The sequence below is a fragment of the Saccopteryx leptura genome, chromosome 3 (genome assembly GCF_036850995.1).
Source record: "Saccopteryx leptura isolate mSacLep1 chromosome 3, mSacLep1_pri_phased_curated, whole genome shotgun sequence".
In the NCBI taxonomy this organism is placed as follows: Eukaryota; Metazoa; Chordata; class Mammalia; order Chiroptera; family Emballonuridae; genus Saccopteryx; species Saccopteryx leptura.
Genome location: NC_089505.1, coordinates 320,877,565 through 320,899,646, shown reverse-complemented (window position 1 = coordinate 320,899,646; position 22,082 = coordinate 320,877,565). Strand labels below are relative to the sequence as shown.

Genomic DNA, 22,082 nt, shown 5'->3' with positions numbered 1-22,082 from the left:
ATAAATGTCTGCAAAGATGTTCATTTTATTTTCATAATAATGAAAACCTGGGAACACACCAACTACTAGCAAGATTTGAGTAAACTTAAGCTATAGGTAGCATTAAGTTTTATTTTTAAGATGTAGACGTAAGATACCCATTATAAAATGAATAAAAACAGAAAATAAGATAGGAAATATCATATGATCATAGTTTTGGAATAAGGAATGCATATATGCATTGAGAGAAAAACAAAATAAACATTTTTATCTCAGGGTTGCAGTATTACAAATGTTTTTCTTTCTTCATTCTTTCCCATATTTCTCAAGTTTTCTAAAATGAACATTTTTTACATTTCATGACAAGTATTTAGAAGAATTAACTGGGTTTGGTTGCTAAAAGCTTTGTGCCATCACCCAAGCAATTTACTAATTTTTATCTGAATGTGCTATGCTAGACTTTGTACAAAGGAAAATAAAGCTATTAACCTCATATAAAATTCTGCATTTTAAGAGAACAAGCATGAAATTGTTTGATAGCTCTTTCTCTCAGCATTTATTATGCACTACTATGTGGTAGCACTATGCCTAGTCAGATATAGTTCCTCTTTTTGATAGTTCATAGTCTAGTAGGGGAAAAAGATATAGCAGTTTATCATTGTACAAATTCAAAAGTGTTATATAATAGAGATATGTACAAAACATTGTGGAAGCACCAAAAATTGGACACACATGTTTTCTTCTAATGGCAGTACACTGGTTTACTAGATTAAAGAGCGAGAATCTTTTTTTGCCCTGGCCAGACAACTCAGTTGGTTAGAGCATCATCCCAAAGCACAGAGCTTGCCGGTCTGATCCCCGGTGAGGGCACATACAGGAAGAGATCGATGTTCCTTTCTCATTCTCTCTCTCTCCCTCTCTTTCTCCCTATCTCCCACTCTCTCTATCCCTCTTCCTCTCTCGCTAAAATCAATAAACATTAAAAAAGAGAATCTTTTTTATCTTTGAAACCCCAAGGTCACTGGTTTGAGCACAGGCTCACTGGTTTGAGCGCGGGCTTATAGACATGATCCCATGGTTGCTGGCCTGAGCCCAAAGGTCACTAGCTTGAAGCCCAAGGTCGCTGGCTTGAGCAAGGGGTCACTTGCTCTGCTGGAGCCCCCTCCCCCCGATCAACACACATGAGAAAGAAATCAATGAACAACTAAGGAGCCACAATGAAGAATTGATGTTTCTCGTCTCTCTCCCTTCCTATGTGTCTGTCCCTATCTGTCCCCCACCCTCTGTCTCTGTCAAAAAAAAAAAAATGGTGGATAGAAATATGATATTTAGTATCTAAAAATGTATCATTGGACTAGCAATACATTCACCTGTGGTTTTCAATACATTTTTATATCAAATGATAAATTTTACTATTTGAAATGGAGAAAGGAACAAAACTCAAAAAGAAACATTCTGATACTCTTGCTGTGTGACAGGGAGTACAAATTATTCTACACCAACAAATCTGTAAAAAAAAAAAAAAAAAATCCACCACAAAATTAATGACAAACATTACATTCTTATAGAAAGCCAAATTTCTTTATAACGTGATATTAAAAAGCACAGGATATCAAAAACATACAGTGGAAAGTCATTGCTATTATGTAGGATAGCAGATAACATTTAACAATTGGACAAAACCACTCATTTAATTGGCTTGTCAAACACCTAAACAGCGCTTACTACTATGTGCTAAGCACATTTCTAAGTACATACTTACTAATTCATTTAGTCTTCACACTGACAGATGAGAAAGCTGAGGCACAGAGAGGTTAAGTGACATTCTCAAGAACACATAGACTAGTTTGCACAGTGGGATATGAACCTAAGCACTCACTCTATAAACTTAAAATATATGTGACTATACTGACGTCTGGGCCTATCAGCTATTAGCATACATACTATGCATGTATGGAGGAGATACACGGTACTTGCTATCTTTGGAGGGCATAATTTGGACAAGAAGTTTGTTGGACACAGTTATATGACAAAGGACTAGTTATGTGTAGCAGAGAGAATTACTACTCTGTGGATAAAGAGACTGTACAAACTGAATGGAAAGGCGACTGTCTTATTAGTCTTATTAGTGCCTATTAGTCTCATTAGTGTTCAAAGAAACAGAGTATGAATATGATCAAGTTAGAAGCACTGAGTGCTGTGTGAAGGCAGGCATATTGGTGGGATATCAGCCTGCCTTTCCAAACAGAAGCATGATTTTTTTTTTAAACTTACTCAATTTCTTTACTAGCACTAGTTTTCCTTTAAATAGCAGAAAATCATCGATACTGGCTTTTATCAGCATATGATTCAGGAGACAGTGCTTTTACTGATAGTGCCAGTAAAGATCTTTTCCATTATTTTAAGCAACTTAGCAATACAGTCATTATCTGGAATAGGTGAAAAATAGCAATAAAAATATCTCCTGTCCCAAACATCAACATCAAATTAGAGATACTAAAACTCATGTTTCAAGTGTCTCGCTCAGTATAACACCGTCTGCACACTGCTTCATGCCCTCCACACCCATGCACAGTCTCTTTCCTCCCCTTTGCCTGCCCTTTGCACTCCTCCCCTACACTTACCCTCCCCCTTCCCTCTGGCTATTGCTACCCTGTTACCTATATATGTGTGTTATGTATATATGATTTTGGCTAAGTTCTTTAAGCTTTCCACTTTTATGATTTTAGAATTACGATATTTTATCTAGATTCACTTTTTAGTTCCCTTTCCCAGATGTCCTATAAATAGCCCAGTTATATATCTAAGAAGGACCTACCAATCACCTGTCTGTTTGGCATATTAAATACATCTTGGATGGATTAGGGACCTTGGCTAATTGCTATATTTACATAAAAGTAAAATTTGTCTTTGTCTTATCTAAAGGTCTTTAATTTTTCCATAATGTTAGATGGTTCTTGATATCAGTGTCAAGAACTACCAAAGGTCTTAGCTTTCGCCCTACATGCAAGCTAACAAGTAAATCTGCCACAGTTTCGTGGATTTTGGTAGAAGGCACAAGACTCCTGGGTCAGAGACAAAGGATAGATTATGACTCACAGCAACAGCAATAGCAAAAATATTAGCATTTTGTGCTGGTCCCCCAATTCTCAACTTGCAAAAGAAAATGTGAAGAGAGCCAAATAAGCCCTGCTCACACAGTATGCAGAGGATGAACCCTGACCTTAGGGAACCCAAAGCTCTCATTACGAGAAATAAAAATGCCTGCCTTTTGCTCCTAGGCAGACATATCTCTTTGAAAGTACCTTAATGTCAAGAAGTACAGTAAGGTGAGAGAAATATCTCCCCATATAGAAACTTCACAATTCTTCAATTTTGCTTTCTGGCAAGTTTACCTATGAATATGTCACCACTGGTCGCTCTGATTGATCTGGCTGACACAGGCTGAGATAAAATCCATTCATTTGTCTCATATGCCATTAATTAAGGCTACTACCTACAAAACCCTAAGCACCAGTATGATGCCAACCTGAAGTAATGGCCTTATCTGTGACCCCCAAGGACCTGGACCTAACTAGCTGAACAAATGCCATAAAGCTTCAGGATCCACTTAAAAATCCAATGGCTTACCCCTTAAATTTTTGCATTGAGCTTTGCATTTAGTATTAATCCAGATACAGATGGATACATAAAGAATGGAGATATCCTCTTGGGCCCAAGAAAACATTCTAGGATAGTTCTACCTTCCATAACAAATGGCTGCCAGTGAGTTGAGGCTGAACTGAACATCTTTTAGGGCTGAGGTAGTGTAATGGATCACATCTTTCTGGAAGCTCCACTGGGTAGCTCCTTTTGCAGATACCTCCACATTCATCAAAGAATTACCTATATGATCTACTGGCAGTGTTTCTTTAAATACACAAAGGACTCTTATGACCACTCACTCCTAAGGTACAACTTACTGTATTTATGAGAAGCAAAGCAAGTTAATACCTGGCTTTCCTAAAAGAAGTACATTAGCAAGGTACTGTTGTTGTGAATGTTGTCCCTGAAAAAAAGACATTTATAATTGCTGGGTTATCATTTGGGGGGCACAAGTTAACAATACCTTCAGTATGGTTTCCCAGATGTATAGTAAACCTTAGGAGTTCCAGTTCAGGTCATGTAATTCAGTCTAGTCTTTAAGAGGGACTGTCCTATTTGTCCATGCCACCAACTAAGAGACATCTGCCCCATGGAATGATGGAGGAATGGTTTTAGCATGGGGGTGGGAAAGACACAAAGAGCTGTTGACACTTTGGGAGGTGCAAGAACTACTACTATCCCTCCTGTTTCCTACAGATTTCTCAGAAAGTTTACAGGAAAAGCCATCAAATTGTGTCACAGCTGTCAATCAGCATCTCTGGATAATAGCCAGCAGTCAATTAAACATACCATATTTCCCCATGTATAAGATGCACCTTAATTTTGTGGCCCAAAATTTGAAAAAAAAAATGTATTACATGAAGTTATTGAACTCAAGTTTTCTTTATCATAAAATTCAAACAACTCCTCATCACTGTCAAAACTTCCATCCATTAGCTTGTCCTCATCTGTGGCTGATGACGAATCACTGTCTTTCTATATTGCCTGTTCTCAGTTCCATCTATGACATCTGAAATGCCACACTTTTTAAATGACTTGACAACAATCTCAATCTTGATATTATCCCAGAATCTTTTCACCCAGGTACAAACTTCTCCTATAGTTGGTTTCTTCACTCTTCCTGCTGGTGTCAAACTGTCCCCAGAAGACTTCATCCATTGGTTCCATTTGTCTCTCACCGCAGCTTGGAAGGGTTTTAATGTTGACATCAAGTGGTTGGAGCCAGGACATCAAGCCTCCTGGTATGATGGCAAGTTTTGTTTTCTGCTCTGCAGCAATCTTCTTCATGTTTTTGTTATGTGTGCCCTGAACTGATCAAGCACCAATAGGGCAGGTTTGCGTAAGAGCCCACCTGGTCTCCTTCTTCAAACATTCTCAAACCAGATCTTCATCCCATCCTGATCCATTCAACCCTTATCATGACCGTGGACAATCACTCCTTGAGGAATGTCTTCTTTTGGCATTGTTTTGCATTTGAAAATCAACATAGGAGGCAGCTTGGTTCCATTGGCACAGCAAGTTAGATCAACTGTATAATGGCTCTTTTCATGTCCACTTGTCTTCAATTATAGTTTTCACCCCCTTACCAACAGTTGTATTACTTGGGACATCAAATTGAAGGGGGACTTTGTCCATATTTGTAATTTGGCCCAACTCAAACTGATGTGTCTCCCGACACTGAACGACAAAATGATGAAATTCAAGGACCTTTTGTTCATAGTTTTCAAGCATCTTTTGGGCAAGTCTGGTGCGTGTACACATGCTTAGTCTGTTCTGTTTCCTGAACCTGAAGCACCAACTGTACTCTCTGCTGAAATCAGTAACTTTCTTTTCATCAGCAATTCTTCTCGCCTCATGCTGAACCATCTTTGTGGACACAGGAATTCCAGTTGTCCTGTGCTCTTCAATTCATATCTTCAATTCCCTCTCTAAATGAGGCCATTTTACTGACTTGCCTCTCATGGCCTTCTTCTGCCCTGGTGTTTTCAGTAGGATTTCTTCTTCCGGTAGCCAGTCTCGGATTGATTTCTCAGTTGGAGGAGGACCAATCTTAATGTTCGGCAGCACAATTTCCATTCACTTTTGCAAACCGGATCACTTTTAACTTGAATTCAGCACTGTAAGAAAATCTTTCCTAAGCCATTTCTGGGCAGAATGTGGCAAAACATAACCTAATGTAATACACTTGTAACAAGTTCGAAACAATGAGTGCAAAGACAACAAGCATGAGAAAGTGGGAAATGCTAGTAAAAAATCTACAACCACTATATAAGATGCACCCAGTTTTTAGACCCCAAATTTTTCTGGAAAGGGTGCATCTTATACATGGAGAAATACAGTAAGCCATACAACAGTTTTGGAGATCTGCATGTTTTCCTTCATGGAGAAAGCTCTAGGGACAATCTACTGAAAGACAAAGATTATTAATATCCTTCCCTTCCCTGTGTCTCCCGGAGTCTGAGGTGCCTTTCTTTGCAAGTACTGAAGATGTTATCTTTCCACTGCTAATAAATCAGTGTGCTCATTCCAGTAGCTATAATGTCACCTTTTTTCCAGTCATCCCCTAATTATATCCAGATCTTTGGTCTGAAAGTGTCAGTTACAGTAGGGTAAAAGCATTGCTATAAAACTGGCAGAGATGGGCTGTGGGAGTGACATCAACAAGATGGCTAAGACACTCTTTGAACATAACTGCCCACCAACAACAATTTGGCATCCAACAATGGGAAAAAAGTTCCTTCCTCATAGGAACTGTGGAATCCAGATAGATTATGAAATCTTGATGCAGTCGAAGACTGAGAAGAGCCATTTTGAAAGGGCAAGCTAGCATCCAAGCAGCTGTTATGCAAAGCATGGTTCCAATTACAAACTGGAAATGGCTCCATAACCTTGAGAATTTAACTACAGTGCATATAGTTTTGGTTCTGGTCACAGAACCAAATGGATCTAGGAGGAGTCACACACACCCAGGTCAGGTAATAGGCACACAGACTTCAGTCCCAGCTGTGGACCCTAAACTGGACCTTGAAGTGGTCTGGGAATCAGCTTCAGGCCCTGTCTGCTGTAGTCTGAAAGTCCATGAAGGTATGCTCAACAAAGTCAGACTGTAAATTCTGAAAGGGCCCTATACATGCAATCCAGCCAATCCCAAACAGTATCCAGTCTGCTGGCACAGAGACCCTGCAGGAAACACTCTTCTTTTTAGCCCCAAATATGCTTAAAGTGCCCTATACTCAACTTCCACCCCCTCCAAACTGAAGTCTGCAAGTAGTTCTGCTGGCACACAGACCTGGCAGGAGACGCTACTAGCTGCAACCTCACAGGTCCTGAAGGGCCCTATACTGGGTTCTAGCCCCATTGTAGACACAGTCTACCAGACTGGCTAGCCAGGGACCAGCAAAAGACACTCCTATCAGCACTGTCAGAGATATTGAAAAGGACCCTACAGTAAGCTCCAGCCTTTCCCACACACAGTTCATGCACAGTACTGCTGGCCCAGAAGACCAGCAGAAGATATTCCTACCTGCTCCCACAGAGATCATGAAAGTGGCCTATATTCAGTTCCAGTGCCTCCTAGTCAGTCAGAAGCAGTCATATCAACAATGGGATCTGGTGGGATACATTCATGTTTGTGCCTCAGGAAATCCTGAGATAGCCTTATACTAGGTTCCAGCCCTTCTAGCCACAAGTAGGGAACAGTCCAGTTTGCCCAAGGACCTGGTAGGATAAATTCCCATCTATGCTTTCAAAACCAGGTCTGCAGACACCAGTCATGACTGGGGAACCTAAAACAGCCTTGGGCTCAGTTCTAGCTCCTCTCAGCCATGGTTCACAGCCAGTCCTGGAATCCATTCAGTGACCAGGTAGCAGCCCATCCTGGGACTTGGCAAGAGCTACATCTGTCCACACTAATAGGCCAATTATCTGTGGACTGTGGAAACTTAAAAGGACCATGTACCTGCACTATCCTACTGAACAAGATATTGAACGCAGTCCCATCACCTAGGGACAAGATAGGACCCATGCCTACCCAAGACCCAGGCAGCAAATTTGCCAACTATGGACCCCACTGCACATCCAGTGACAGCGTAACAACCACCTCCAACCGTGCACAGACATAATCACAGAGGTAATCTCATCAGCCCAGCAAACAGAAAAAATCATTACCTACTGAAAAATGTCGTTAAAGACTAGAAGATGTATTCGCTCTTTCAACTGCACAGGCATCAATGCAAAGCTACATGGATCACAAAGAAGTAGATAAATATGACACCACCAAAAAAATAAAAATTAATGAGCCTGACCAGGCGGTTCAGAGAAGAGGGAGGGAGGCAGAAATCCTAAAGAATATGTAGTGGATAGAGCAACAGACTGGGACGCAGAGGACCCAGGTTTGAAACCCTGAGGTCGCCAGCTTGAGTGTGGGATCATAGACATGAACCCATGGTCACTGGCTTGAGCCCAAAGGTCGCTGGTTTGAAGCCCAACATCACTGGCTTTAGCAAGGGGTCACTTGCTCTGCTGTAGTTTTCCAGTCAAGGCACATATGAGAAAGCAATCAATAACTAAGATGCTCAACGAAGAACTAATGCTTCTCATCTCTCTCCCTTCCTGCCTGTCCCTCTTTCTGTCTCTCTCTGTCACCAAAAACAAAAAAAAAATTAATGAAGCTCCAGAACTAAACCCAAACAATTTATATTTAAGATTTGCCTGACAAAAGATTCAAAATAATCATCTTTTAAAAAATCAATGAAATGCAAGAGAACATAGATACACAATTAAACAAGATAAGAAAAACAATGCACGAAAATATGACAAGTTTAATAAAGAAACAGAAAACATAAAAAGAACCAAACAGAAATCCTGGAGAATATGTACAATGATAGAACTGAAAAATGCAACAAAGAGCTTCAATGGCAGACTTGATCATGCAAAAGAATCAGTGAACTCAAACATAGATCATTTGAAATTAGAAAATTTAAAAACAAAAAGAATAAAGAAAGCCTGTGAGAATCATCAGGCACCATAAGGCAAATGAACATTTGCATCATTTGAGATTCAGAGAAGTTGGAGGGAGGCAGAAAGCTTATTTAAAGAAATAACAGCTCAAAATTTCCCAAATCTTGGTAAAGATACGGACTATCAAAGTACAGGAAGCTCAAAGGACCCCAAGCAAGACCAATCCAAAGATTATTCCGAAATATATTACATTCAAAATGTTAAAAGACAAAGCTGAAGACAGAGTTTTGAAGCAGTATGGGAAAAACAACTCAGTACATACAAACAAACCCCCATAAGGCTATCAGTGGATTTTCTTTGCAGAAGCTTTGCAGGGCAGGAGTCAAAGTGCTGAAAGACAAAAATAATGCCAACCAAAAATACTATACCTGATCAAACCGTCCTTCAGAAACAGAGTGTCAGCCCAGTGTGCAGACATTTTGGGTTTGGTCCCCATCAGGGAACACATGAGAAGCAACCATCTGCTTCCTTTCCCCTCCCTCTCCCCTTACTATCTCTCTTCCCCTCTCACAGCCAGTGGCTGAAATGGTTCAAGTGTCAACTCTGGGTGCTGAGGACAGTTCAGTTAGTTGGAACATCAGCCCCAGGAGCTGAGAATAGCTCAGCTGATTCAAGCATTGACCCCATATGGGGCTTGCTGGGTGGATCCTGGTTGGGGCACATGTGTGAGTCTGTCTCTCTATCTCCCCCTACCTCACTTAAAATAAAACAGAAAGAAAGAAAAAGAAAGAGAGAGAGAGAGAGAGAAAGGGAGGGAGGGAGGGAGGAGGGAAGGAAGGGAGGAAGGAAAAGAAAAAGAGAGAGAGAGAGAGAAAACAAAGAAAGAAAGAGGGGGGGACGGAGGGAAGGAGGAAGACATTGTCAGAGAAATAAAAGCTAAGATAATTCAGCATCACTAGACTTACCTTACAGAAATGCTAAAGGGAGTTCTTCAAGTTGAAATTAAAGGGCACTAAGTAATAATATGGTATCTGTAATATGATAAAATTCACAGATAAAGGTAAATATATAGCCAAATTCAAAATATACTAATAGGAGTAGATCCAAGACGGTGATGGAATAGGTGGATGGACATTCCACTCACCTCCTCCTAGGACCAAAGTGTAGTTATAACTAAATTTAAAAATAATCATTCTGAAAAACAAACTTGGGCCTAAATAAAGAAAATTTCTATAACGAAGGATTTACAGAAGAAACACATCGAGACTGGTAGAAACTGTGGAAACACAAAAAGGGCTGCCCCTGCTCCAAGAAGTGAGCAGAGGCTGGGGGTCCAAAGGGACATCTCAGTTGCAGGAAAATTTTCCTTGGGAGGTGTGGGTCCTAAGCCCCAGACTGGACACCCCAGCCTAGAGCACCAAAGACTAGAAGAGGTGCCCACATAGCATTGGTGGTGAAAAGACGCAAGGTTTCTGTCTGCAAGAGAGTTCTCAGAGACACAAGCACCCTCTTAAAGTCCCAACACAGAAAATCTCATTCACAGTCACTTGCCCTGAAGGGAGAGCTGAGAGGACTAGAGAGAGTCACATGAGGAGAGTGTGAAATTGGCACTCTGGGGAGAGATGATGTGGGGGACAGCCACGAGAACCTGTGTTCTGAATCATTCTCTAATACTGCAGTGGCCATCTTTCCTGGGTAGAGCAATCCTCCTCCATGCAGCATCAGCTTGGAGGGAAAGCAACTGCCCCACCCTAGGAAATCTCTGTTGTCCCACCCTAGGTAGATTGGGCCCTGCCGAGAAGCAAGCAGCCTTGGCCAGGAAGCAAAGGGCTGGAAAGATTCAGGGGGGTGACCTTGACTCAGTTGTCTGAAGTTGAGAGCAGAGCTTTTCCTCCTAATTTGTTGAGAATAAGATGGGAAGAATCCACCCCACAGAATATTTAGTATAAACTGTCTGGACCGTGGACAGACCAAATCTCTGGGTTTCAGAGGCCACACCCACTGACCTCCTAGCTGCCACACTCTACTGAGATCTGTGAAAAAACTCAGGACAGACCAACAGCACCTGGTGCCCCGGGGAAGAAACCACACCCACTACCTTTCTGATGCCTGATTAGCTCCAAGCATCCAGCAGACAAAGGCAGCAGAAGGCAAATATCAGGAAACCTTGGGTCTTTTGCTGACTTGCTCCCAGGCCCAATGCTGGTAAAAGTCAGCCTAGCTGTGCAGCTTGGTCCTTCTATGTGCAAATAAACCCAGCAGAGGCAGCTACAAACTCTAAATTGCTTATAGTTCCATAAAGGTTGCTGAGGACCAGTCACAGGCAGTGTCTTACACTGGGTCTGTACCAGGTTCCCTCCTAATAGGCCAAAAACAAACACATCCAGTGGCCTGCTTCAGACACATCAGAGTAAGACGCAACAAGTATTATTAGCAGCATATCCAAAGAGAAAGCTCAGCAGGCACTAAACACAGGTGAGGCAAATTCTGATTTCTATGTTCAGCACCTACAGAGCAGCACTCATGCATTGGAGGGGAAGAGCCTCACAATCTGCCGGTCCAAATCCCAGATAACCTACCTCACAGAGCTAAGTTACATGTGGGGAGGGAGAGAGGCTTAGAAGTCAGACATTCAAAATGTGAGTTCCTTAGAGCCTATTGCAAGGGCTTGGCCACCATCTGAGGAAAGGATCACCATCAGCCCTAGTGGAAGACTGTTTCAATCTACTAACCTAACACCAGGAGCTCCCCAGCTGAAAGAAATTTCTGCACAGGGAATAGCAAGCCCCATCCAACTCAAACCTGCTGGTTACCTTTTGGGGAGAAATAGAACTGAAGTCTCCAGGAGTGGCTGAGCAATTAGGTTCTGGAGTAGGGGCCACTTTCCCTGAACTAAGCTCCTGACCAAGAGACTTTCCAAGTAAGGAGTCCCCTCTAATGTTCTTCTCCTGACCTCATTTGCCCTAACACATCAAGCTTGCAAACTGCAGAATGAAATGAAATGGAAGCAACCAAACTACCAGATGTAGAGTTTAAAATAATCATTAAAAGGATGCTTGAGGATCTTAGAGTAAGAATGAATGATCACAATAATGGGAACTTAAAACAAAAAGACAGTAAGCATTAAAAAGGACATTGAAATGATTTTAAAAAAAAAAACAGCCAGAAATGGTGAATATAATATCTGAAATGAAGACATCCCTAGAAGAAATTAACAGGAGGTTGGATAAAGCAGAGGACCAAATCAGTGATTTAGAGGACAAAATAAACAGAAGCAGAGCAGCAAAAAGAAAAGAGGCTCAAGAAGGCTGAAAACACTCTCTGAGATCTCTGTGAAAACATGAAGCGAAACTACATCCACATCATAGAGGAGCTCCTGAAGGAGAAGACAACAAACAAGGGATAGAGAACGTGTTTGAAGACATCACAGCTGAAAGCTTTCCTACCTGATGAAGGAAAAAGTTTAAGAAGTACAGAAAGTCCCATTAAAAATAAACCCAAAAAGGCCCATACCAAGACACATCATAATTAAATGGCCAATGATACAGGACAAAGAAATTCTATAGATGAAACTGTTATAATTTTGAAATCCATCAATATTAGGCAGTCTGAGCTACAATAAATCAATATTAAAAAAACAAGGCAAAGATCAAAAATAATATATTCCATGGACACTTTGGGGGAAAGGGTAATTTTTCTGCTTGAAAGGATACATCTCCATCTAGCTGACATGTTATATGATGTTTAAATATTTGTACACAATATGGACAAAGAAGAAGTCATGAAGTAATTGTGGAATGTTCAAGTCTGCTACTACAGCTGTGGCTCTACCAATTTTTCCTCATATTATAAAATGTTCTGGGTTTATATGATGCTGTTATATGATAAATAAGATAAATATTATATGTATTCCTTATATATAGCTTTGATGAATATAAAATAACAATTAAAGTAGCTAATATACTAACAACTTATTATGTATCTACTGGCACTGTTCTAATTATTACCTTGTTAACTCATTTAATCTTCCCATCAACTTCAAGAGAAAGAAATATGATTATCATCCCAATTTTATAATTAGTAAATCAATTAGCAAGTAGAAAAGCAGCAATTCAAAGCAAGGCACTATGCATTTGTAATTTTTTAAACAACAAAAAAAAGCCTCTCTCCCATGTAATGTTTTATCCCTTAATATTGGCACCTTGATCTCTTATTCTTCAGAAGGAAAAAAAAAAAGCCTATCTATCTTTTCACTGTTAATGACTCTAAGTGATTCTAAATTATGTGGTCAGCATCACCTCCTCTGTAAAGCCTTACCTCTCCCCTTCCATATGAAATTGCTCTGTAATACTTTGAAATATATACATTAATTCCATTATTATACACCTACTGAAACTTTTCTTTCAGGTGTTGTATTTCCTTTTATACTTTACACCTACACTGTTCAATAACATTTCTAATTCATCTCTGTAACAAGTTGGAAAAAAACCAAAGCTCACAAAATAGCTTTGGAATTAAATCATACAAATCAAAGAAAATCCTAAACGTGAAATTCCTAATGTGATCTCTGCTGGCTACTACACTATGGTATTATAGAAGTGGACTTATATTTTTACACTACCCATTTTAACTAGGTTTATCATAATACCCAATGTTATGGTAATCTTGGTTTTGCATGCTCCATTAGTTCCTCTGTTAATCTACTCTATTTTAGATAAGTTAGGGTTCCTGTTGAGTGTTTCAGAAAACCCAAATAAAATTAATAGCCTGTCTCTTACCGTTTGCCTCGGGGATAATGCCGCACATATTCTCCCACATCATGAGCGGCAACAGCTAAGACTTGTGGGTCGTCTGATACCTCCAGAAGCTTTGTCAAAATTCTGAAATGAATTTAATCCAAAAAGAGGTCAGTTTTTTTATTCTTCTAGAAAGCACAAGAGAGCACAGGTACTACACAGTTATCTTCCTGAAAACGATTGTATTTTCTGCAGATTTCACTACTATACATAAATACATTACACACAACATGTTACACATAAGTTAGCAGTTTTCAAACCTTTATACATATAAAATAGGTTAATTTCAGATTCACATTGTATACCACACACAATTGTCAAAACATCAAGGATTCCCTTTCCTGCTTTCTTAAGACAGACAACTCCAATGAGTAAATATTATTAGTTATGCATTAGTATTGAATCTCTAGTGCTTTGGATCCTTGCTAATTATATTTTGAAAATAAGTCATTTGTAAATCTTTTGTTAATATTACAACAAATTACTTTCAGCTGTGATCAAGATGGAGCCTAAGCACTGAACATATGTATCTCTCCTCTCTCTTGTGCCAACTCTCACAAAGACTTGAACTTCATATATAACTAAATCCATAACAGCAAGTGAATGTTTCTGAGAAGATGGCAAATCAAATCCACAAACCTGAATTCCCTGCCCTCCTGATACACTTTTCAGCATAACATGTGAGCACAGTAAAACTACTGCTGGAGTCTGATGGATACTTCTGAGAAGAGGAGCCAACTACCAACAACAGAGAAAGCTCCCCTCTGCTGGGAACCTAAAGCCATGAACACAGATTTATGCCTCAAAGACATTGGAGGAAGATAGTTCAACTTACTCAGGGGTTGCATGTGTTTTTGGAAGTGAAGGGAAAGAGGGACTACAATGCTCAGAATCCAATTTTCTGGGAAAGGACTGCCTTCCTCATGAGTGCAAGTGGAGATCATTCAAGGGCCATTCAATCTTAATCTAATTTCTTTGTTATTAAAACTGTTCAAGGGCAAAGAAATAGGTAGAAAACTTCTCAACTCATTCTACAAGAACATAACTATGATAGCCAAACAAAATGAGTACTTTTAAAAAATAGGTACATAGAAAACTATTATACAAAAAAAATGCTTCCAGGCCCTGGCCAGTTGGCTCAGCAGTTGAGCATCAGCCCAGCATGTGGAAGTCTCGGATTCGATTTCTGGTCAGGGCACACAGGAAAAGCGACCATCTGCTTCTCCACCCTTCCCTCTCTCCTTTCTCTCTATCTCTCTCTCTTCCCCTCCTGCAGCCAAGGCTCAATTAAAGCAAAGTTGGTCATGAGGATGGCTCCATGGCCTCCACCTCAGGCACTAGAATGGCTCCACTGCAGCAGAGCAATGCCCCAGAGGGGGTGAGCATCGCCCCTGGTGGGCATGCCGGGCGGATCCAGGTTGGGTGCATGCAGAAGTCTGTCTGACACACACAGCCTTCTCACTTTGGAAAAGTACAAAAAAAAAATTGCTCCCAAAGTGCCAGCAATAGCCATTCACTAATAGATATAAGTTAATTGAACCCAATAGAATACTGAAAAAAATAACTTTTATTCACTTCTCATCATAAATGTCAACTCTTGCTAAAGAGCCTCCAATTACCCTAAAACAGTACCCTCCTCTCTCATCATTGTGTATCTCCCCTTCATGATTTATTTTTTTCACAGTACTAACCACTAGCCATTACACACATACACACACACACACACACACACACGACTATTTGTTTAGCTTCTCTCCCAACTGTAATGAGAATAACTTTGTTGCACTGCATCCGCAACACCTGAAACAGTGATGACAATAAACTACTCGTTCAATAAGCACTTGTTGAAAAAAAATGAATAAATTAAGTATAAAATGGTGATGCCAACTGTGAATAACACTTTTGACAGCTACTAGTGGATTTTAAAATACAGAGATCTTCTGATTCAGCAATTCTATTCCTAGGTATCAAATCTACAGAAATATTTTCATATTTCCACAAAGATGTCTGTGTACACTATCAAGAAAAGGCCAAAGTGAAGGCCGTTAAACTTTTTCTCTGTTTCTTCTTCCATGTTGGCAGTGCCTGATTTTCTCTCTGGAACAATAATAATTTTGTGTACGAAGCAATTTAACATCCACCATTTTATCCCTACTACTAGGATTATTAGTTCCCCCTGTTTTACAGAGATGGAAACTGAATGAAATAAAGTAGCCAAATCCCAAAAAAAAGTTGAGACCCTAAGTCATAGTAAATGAGAAAGAAAAGCTACAGACTAACATTTACTATGATAACATATAAATAATTATATAAAGGGGCAGTACAGGTATGTCTATGAACAAAAGAACACTACTGACTATGGGTACCAGACCTCTGGGGAGGAGTTTAAGATAGAACAGCACCTCTTTTATTTTTTTTTATTTTTTTTTATTTTTTTTTTGTATTCTTCTGAAGTTGGAAACAGGGAGGCAGTCAGACAGACTCCCACATGTGCCCGACCGGGATCCACCGACACGCCCACCAGGGGGCGGTGCTCTGCCCATCTGGGGCCTCGCTCTGTCACAATCAGAGCCATTCTAGCGCCTGAGGCAGAGGCCACAGAGCCATCCTCAGCATCCGGGCACTTCTTAAAATAGATTTAAGAGAAAAATGTTTGAAATCATTTAGTTGTCTGTTCATAAGCTATTCATTTACCAAATATAAATCTTATTTCTTAAAATCTTTACTAGAAAACAACTTGAATCACAACCATCTTTGCTCCTATCATTTACATTAAAAAAGATACTTAAAATTAATAAAGCTCTACTTTGTTCAATATCTGTGTAAATCTATGAAGCCTAGTTTCTGGAGCGTCATTTAAGACTATGGCTCAGGTTTCTCTGCCTATCATGTACTAACATCATCTCAACCTGTCAAATACATCGCTGAACTCTTTAAACAACAGGAAGCACAGATAAAAATAAAAATAAAAACCTGTTGTCAATCCAGGAATCATTTCATTATAAAGTAATTCCACACCTTCTTCTAGACTAATTGGGAAATCTGCATTTCAAATAATAGAGGAGAAAGCAATGAACATTTACTATACACATGCATGTTCCAAACTGTGCAAATCATATTCCTCACAACAACCCAGAACAAAGAAATGAGACCCAGAGAAGTTAGGTAAGCTGCTAACTGAGATTTGAATTATTATCTGCTATCTCTAGCCCAAGCAAAGCACAACAACATCCTGATAGCAGTTCATTCAACTCAGGCACATGAAAACACACTAGGAAAAAAGCAAGACATACATTTAATCTCCCTCACGTCTATATTTTTTAAATTACAAACTATGTTCTTTTTAAAGAGCCAACTTGCAAATTATTCTAAAATTAAGTTTAATTCAATTGAACCATTTAAAAAATTTCAAAAGACTAAATTACTTTAATGTTACTTTACTATTTTGAAATTTGATTATTTTATGAAAACAGAAAATAATATTAACATGGGAGTCCTTAAAAGCACAACAAAACATTTGTTCTGAATACCTTATGCTCTCAAATTAAAGCTGAAGTCCAAAACCAGCAGCCACCATTTTTATAAATAAAGTCTTATAGGAATACAGCCACAGTCATTTGTTTGCTCATTATCCATACCTGCTTTGGCATTACAAGGGCAGAGCTGAGCAGTTGTAACACTGACTGATTTCCCAATTAGTCTGGAAGTAAATGTGTGGTTACTTCACAATGAAATGTTTCCTTGATTGATAATAGGTAATCAGTGCTACCTTACTATTTATAGAATTTAGCTATCCAACAGACTGGTACAGAAAACAGGTACAGAAACCTTGAGCCACTTATTAAAAATGCTGAGAAACAGACCCAACCCTAGACCTACTAAATTAGAATCTGCATTTTAACAAGATATCCATAAACATTTAAAAGCATACTCTTAGAATCAAACAATGTTACAAAGAGTAACAGAGACTTTCTAGTCAAATCTAATAACGCAGAAATGATTTTAATGGTTCTCTTTAGAGCCATTTAGTCTGATAAATATCTTCTACAATCTTAGGTTTCATTTCTTTAACCCTGCCAGTAAGTATCGTTTCAGGGCTTGCGGCAGATGACCAACCACAAAGAAATGTCTGATGTCACAAGCCCAGAAGCCCTGGATGATTGAAAACCCCACAGCCCTTCCTACCCCCCCTCCCCTAACCTTTAAAAAAGCACAGTCCTGTCTGTGCCTGGTGCGACTCTCCCATACGAGTCAGCCTGGCAGGGTTCCTCTCTTCCTTTCATTAAAGCCTGTTACACTGGTCTTTTCGGACTCCAATGGATTCTAACATACAACAGTAAGCATATCTTTATTATCGGTAAAGCTGCTAAGCATGCTTTCTATTTCTATTTCAAATCATCAATAAAAATGTCCAAAATAATAGGTTCAAAAAAAAAAAGGTTCTTGTGGTAAGCAAACAAAGAGCTTCCTCTGAGGTATCCCTAAATAAGGTTGTTATATCAACAAGATTCAACATAATCCAAATCTCTAAGACTATATTAACCACAAGCTGAGATTCTGTCAGATATTCCAGTGGGATCAAGAAGGCAACATATCAACCCTGGAATTAGATCAAATGTGAATACTGACTCTGATATTTGCTAGAAATGTAATCTAGAAAAGTGTTCATTCAAACAAAAAATAGAACTTACATTATTATTCTAACTGATCATTCCACGTATTTGCTCTTATTCTTTTTCACAATATTTTCCCTCAATTTTATGAACTTACTTGCTCCCTCAGCTTTTGCTTTTCTCTTAATTATAATCTGCATGGTTTCCTACATTTCAGAGTACTTACTTATTCAAACTACATACTTATTTCAAAATTATTACATAAAATTGCAAAGTATTTTCTGAAAACTGTTATACTCAAAAGTGACAGAGGCAAAAATGAATTTTTATCACATACTTGCTAAATTAGGGCCTGATGTAAGTGCAATTCTCCATAGAAAAAAAAGAAGCACTGTGCTTTTTTAATAGCAGAATAAATTAAAGATTCCATCTGTACCTAGTTTATGAGCTAGTTTGAAGAGCAGCACTAGTATGTTCCTCCTGTCAATCATTTCCAAGCAGATAACTGAAGGGACTAAAAACTAAAGGGAACCAATAGCTTCAAATTTCTCATCATATTAGCATAGAATAAAAGTATAGTGCCATATGTCATTGTTTCTGGTTATTCAGAAAAATCACAAAGGGTCATATAAAGGTAAAGGAAGTAATTTAAAGGAACCATAAATATTAAAACATCATACTAGAAAACAAAACATGTACTTCAAAAGGCTCTTTAAGTGTAACGTAATAAAAATATATGTAATGCTTTAATTGGTTTAAAAGGTCCCTCCATTATATTCAAGTTTTCCAAAAAGTAGATTAAGAAAATTTATTTGAGTTTATTTTGTTATTGTCAAAAACTCAAAGTGGTATGCTGAAAAGATAATCCCCTTGTTGGTCAAATAAGTTTTAATATGATATATATGTTTGCTCACATATAATTTGTATTGGGTGTGGGCCACAGGCTGTAAAAGCAGGCAGGATTCTTACAGCCTAAGGCTTGGTTTTAGGACTAAGCCTTTCTCACCCTTTTTGATGTGCACTCTCATGAGGAATCCCATTATGCCTCAGAGAAGTGACTTTGTATCAGAGACTTCCTTGTTTGTATATTGGATTAAAGGTTTGGGTTTCTACACTATAAAGTGGGGCAGACTGGGAGCTTGCTCTCTCTCGGTTCCTGAGATTAGCATTAGAGGAGAGAACAGAGAGAAGAGCAGAGAGAGGCCACGTGGAGGAGGCCAGGTTAAGCAGCCAAGATGGTGGAGTGCTGAGTGAGAAGCCAGTTTGTGCAGAGAGAAGGAGATGGGGAACAGAGGTGAATGAGGCTAGTGAGCTAGAAACCTTTGATTCTAGGAAACTCGGATAAGTCATAGCTTTGTGAGCCCTGAATGAGTGGGTTTTGGAGCCCAGTTGTGTTTTTACTTGCCCGCCGGGTGCAAGCTAGGATTAAAGATGATGGCCCACCAGTTTTTGGCTCCGTTGTTTCTTTACCGACTATCCGAATCCAATGCAAACCTGCATGGGCCAGGCAGCTGTGATGGTGGCCGCGGCAACTGGCTTTACACCCCTCTTTCCCTGACCTATTTCCATCAACATCTATCATCCATTCACTTTGGTTTGCCACAGTTCATTTAAATAAGAATAATGTATCATTTGGGGTAATTCACAGAACATAATGTCTAAACAACAGAAATAGAAATGCCCAAAAATGTTTATTGAACAACCTCCTCTGGTTCCTTCTAGGTATATCTCACTAAAATGAAATTAAAGTGATTGTTTTCTTAAATCCACAAAAAAGGACAATGTATAAAATTAAACAACAGTAACAAAATATTCAAGTGGAAAGTTAGACAAAATGTTAAATGATGTATGAAAACCAAAGACCAAGCTGGCAGTGATGGAAGTTGAATGGCAACCTGATATGCAACAGAACTGTTTCTATCAGTATTCCTACAAACCAGACTCAAAGTTGTGCTGTCCATTATGAGAGTCACTAGCCATATGAGCTATTTAAAGTTAAACTAAAAATTCAGTTTCTCAGTCACACCAGCTACATTTCAAGTGCTTTTTAGCTACTGAGTACTATACAGAATAGCGCAACTATAAACTATTTCTATAATCACAAAAAGTTCTACTGACGCTGGAATAGAAAAAAAAAATTTAAATGGCACAACTGGCAGGAATGCCAAAAACTCAAATACATAGGAAATCTAATATAGGATAGATAAGACCATAACATCTGAAAAAAATCCGATATAAATAAAAGAATATTCCATGGATTGGAGATGCCCAAATTTAAAAATATTAATTCCCCCTAGGTTGAACTAGAAACTCAAATGCAAACAAAATTCTACTAAGAACTGTAGTAGGATTTAGTTTACAAGTGTATTCTAAAACATATAAATTCAGAGAGCCAAAAGACACCAAGACCCTTTAGAAGAATAACAAATTTGGAGTGCTCATGCTATCAGATATCAAGAGTTACTATAAAGTATAGCAACAAACATAATGTAGCATTGGAGCAAAAAGAGATAAATAAATGATGAAACAGAATAAAGGATCCAGGAAGTCATTTGCATAGCAGAGATTCTAGAGAGGGTAATTAGGCAAGAAAAAGAAATAAAAGGCATCCAAATTGGAAAGTGAGAAGTAAAATTATCTCTATTCACATGTGACACAATCTTGTATACAGAAAATGTAGAGGAAATCACTTTATTAAATATATTTTATTGAAACTAATAAAAAAGCTCAGAAAGACTGCAGAATATAATAGTAATATAGAAAAACCAATTGCATTTCTATAAACTTGCAATGAACACTCAAAAATGAAGAAAACAGTTCAATTTACAACAGCATGGGAAAAAAGTAGAAATAAATTTAGCAAAAAAAAAATGCAAAATATATCCTGGAAACTACAATACACTATTGAAAGAAATTAAGTATTCTGAAATGAATGGGAAAGCATCCCACATTCATAGATCTTAATTCTAAATATTGTTAAAATGGCAATACTCCCCAAATTGATTTACAGCTTCAACACAATCTCTAATAGAATCCCAATAGGCTTCTTTGCAGAATTTAACAAAGTAATTCTAAAATTCATATGACAAGGGACCCAGAATAACCAAAACCATCTTGAAAAAGAAAAATAGACTTCCAGTTTCATTCAGTAAATAAAGAGCTTGGATTCCATCATTTATCCACACAAGAAGAAAAAGCTTAACAAAATTAAAATCAATACTTCTTTAGATCCAAGAGAGAACTGAGGTCCCAGAGTAAGTCACTGGCACATAAGCTAGAGAGACAGGCTAACAAAGAGATTCACAACTAATTGGAAGAACCTGCTGCTGGATAAATCAACTAGTAGGAACACTAATTAATGGAGCCTGAGCAAGACTAGCTTGAAAGATAAAAGCACCTACAGCCCCAACCAAATGGCTGTCCTCACAGTTCTCATCAAAAGAGAAATAGATAATCTGAAAAGGTTTCTGTCAAAGAATATCCCTTAAATAAATTGAAGAAACATCTGTAAAGATATTAAAGCAATAATTAACAATCCTCTAAATCAGAAAGCAACAGACCCACATGGTCTCACTTAGTAAAGTCTACCAAACACCCAAGAAAGAAATGATAACAAGTCTGCAATGTCTTCCAGGAAATAGAAGCAGAGGAAATTTCCTAACTTATTGTATGAAGGCAGAATTACCATAACACCAAAATCAAACAAAGACATCACAAAGAAGAAAAATTACAGACAATATCACTCATTAACATAGATGCAAAAATCCTCGACCAAATACTAGCAAATCAAATATAACAATTTATAAAAAGATTTATATCCCTGGCCAAGTGGTGTCACAGTGGATAGAGCATCAACCTAGAACACTAAGGAACCAGGTTCAAAACCCTGAGGTCACCAGCTTGAGTGCAGGCTATCCACAGCTTGAGAATGGATTCCTTAGCTTCAGCGAAGGGTCTCTGGCTTGAGCATGGGATCATAGACATGACCTCCATGGTTGCTGGCTTGAGCCCAAGGTCACTGTGTTGAGCAAGGGATCACTGGCTCAGCTGGAGCCCCACGGTCAAGACACATATGAGAAGCAATCAATAA

General features: G+C 38.7%; 1 protein-coding gene across 2 annotated transcripts in view; it reads right to left on the bottom strand.

Annotated features, from left to right (window-relative positions):
- ATP6V1H (ATPase H+ transporting V1 subunit H) overlaps positions 1–22,082 on the bottom strand; it is a 156,660-nt gene that overhangs the window by 37,849 nt on the left and 96,729 nt on the right. For both annotated transcript variants that reach the window (XM_066379060.1, XM_066379061.1), the window contains one exon: positions 13,362–13,463. In XM_066379060.1, coding sequence (XP_066235157.1) covers positions 13,362–13,463 — 102 coding nt within the window. The remainder of the gene's footprint in view (positions 1–13,361; positions 13,464–22,082) is intronic.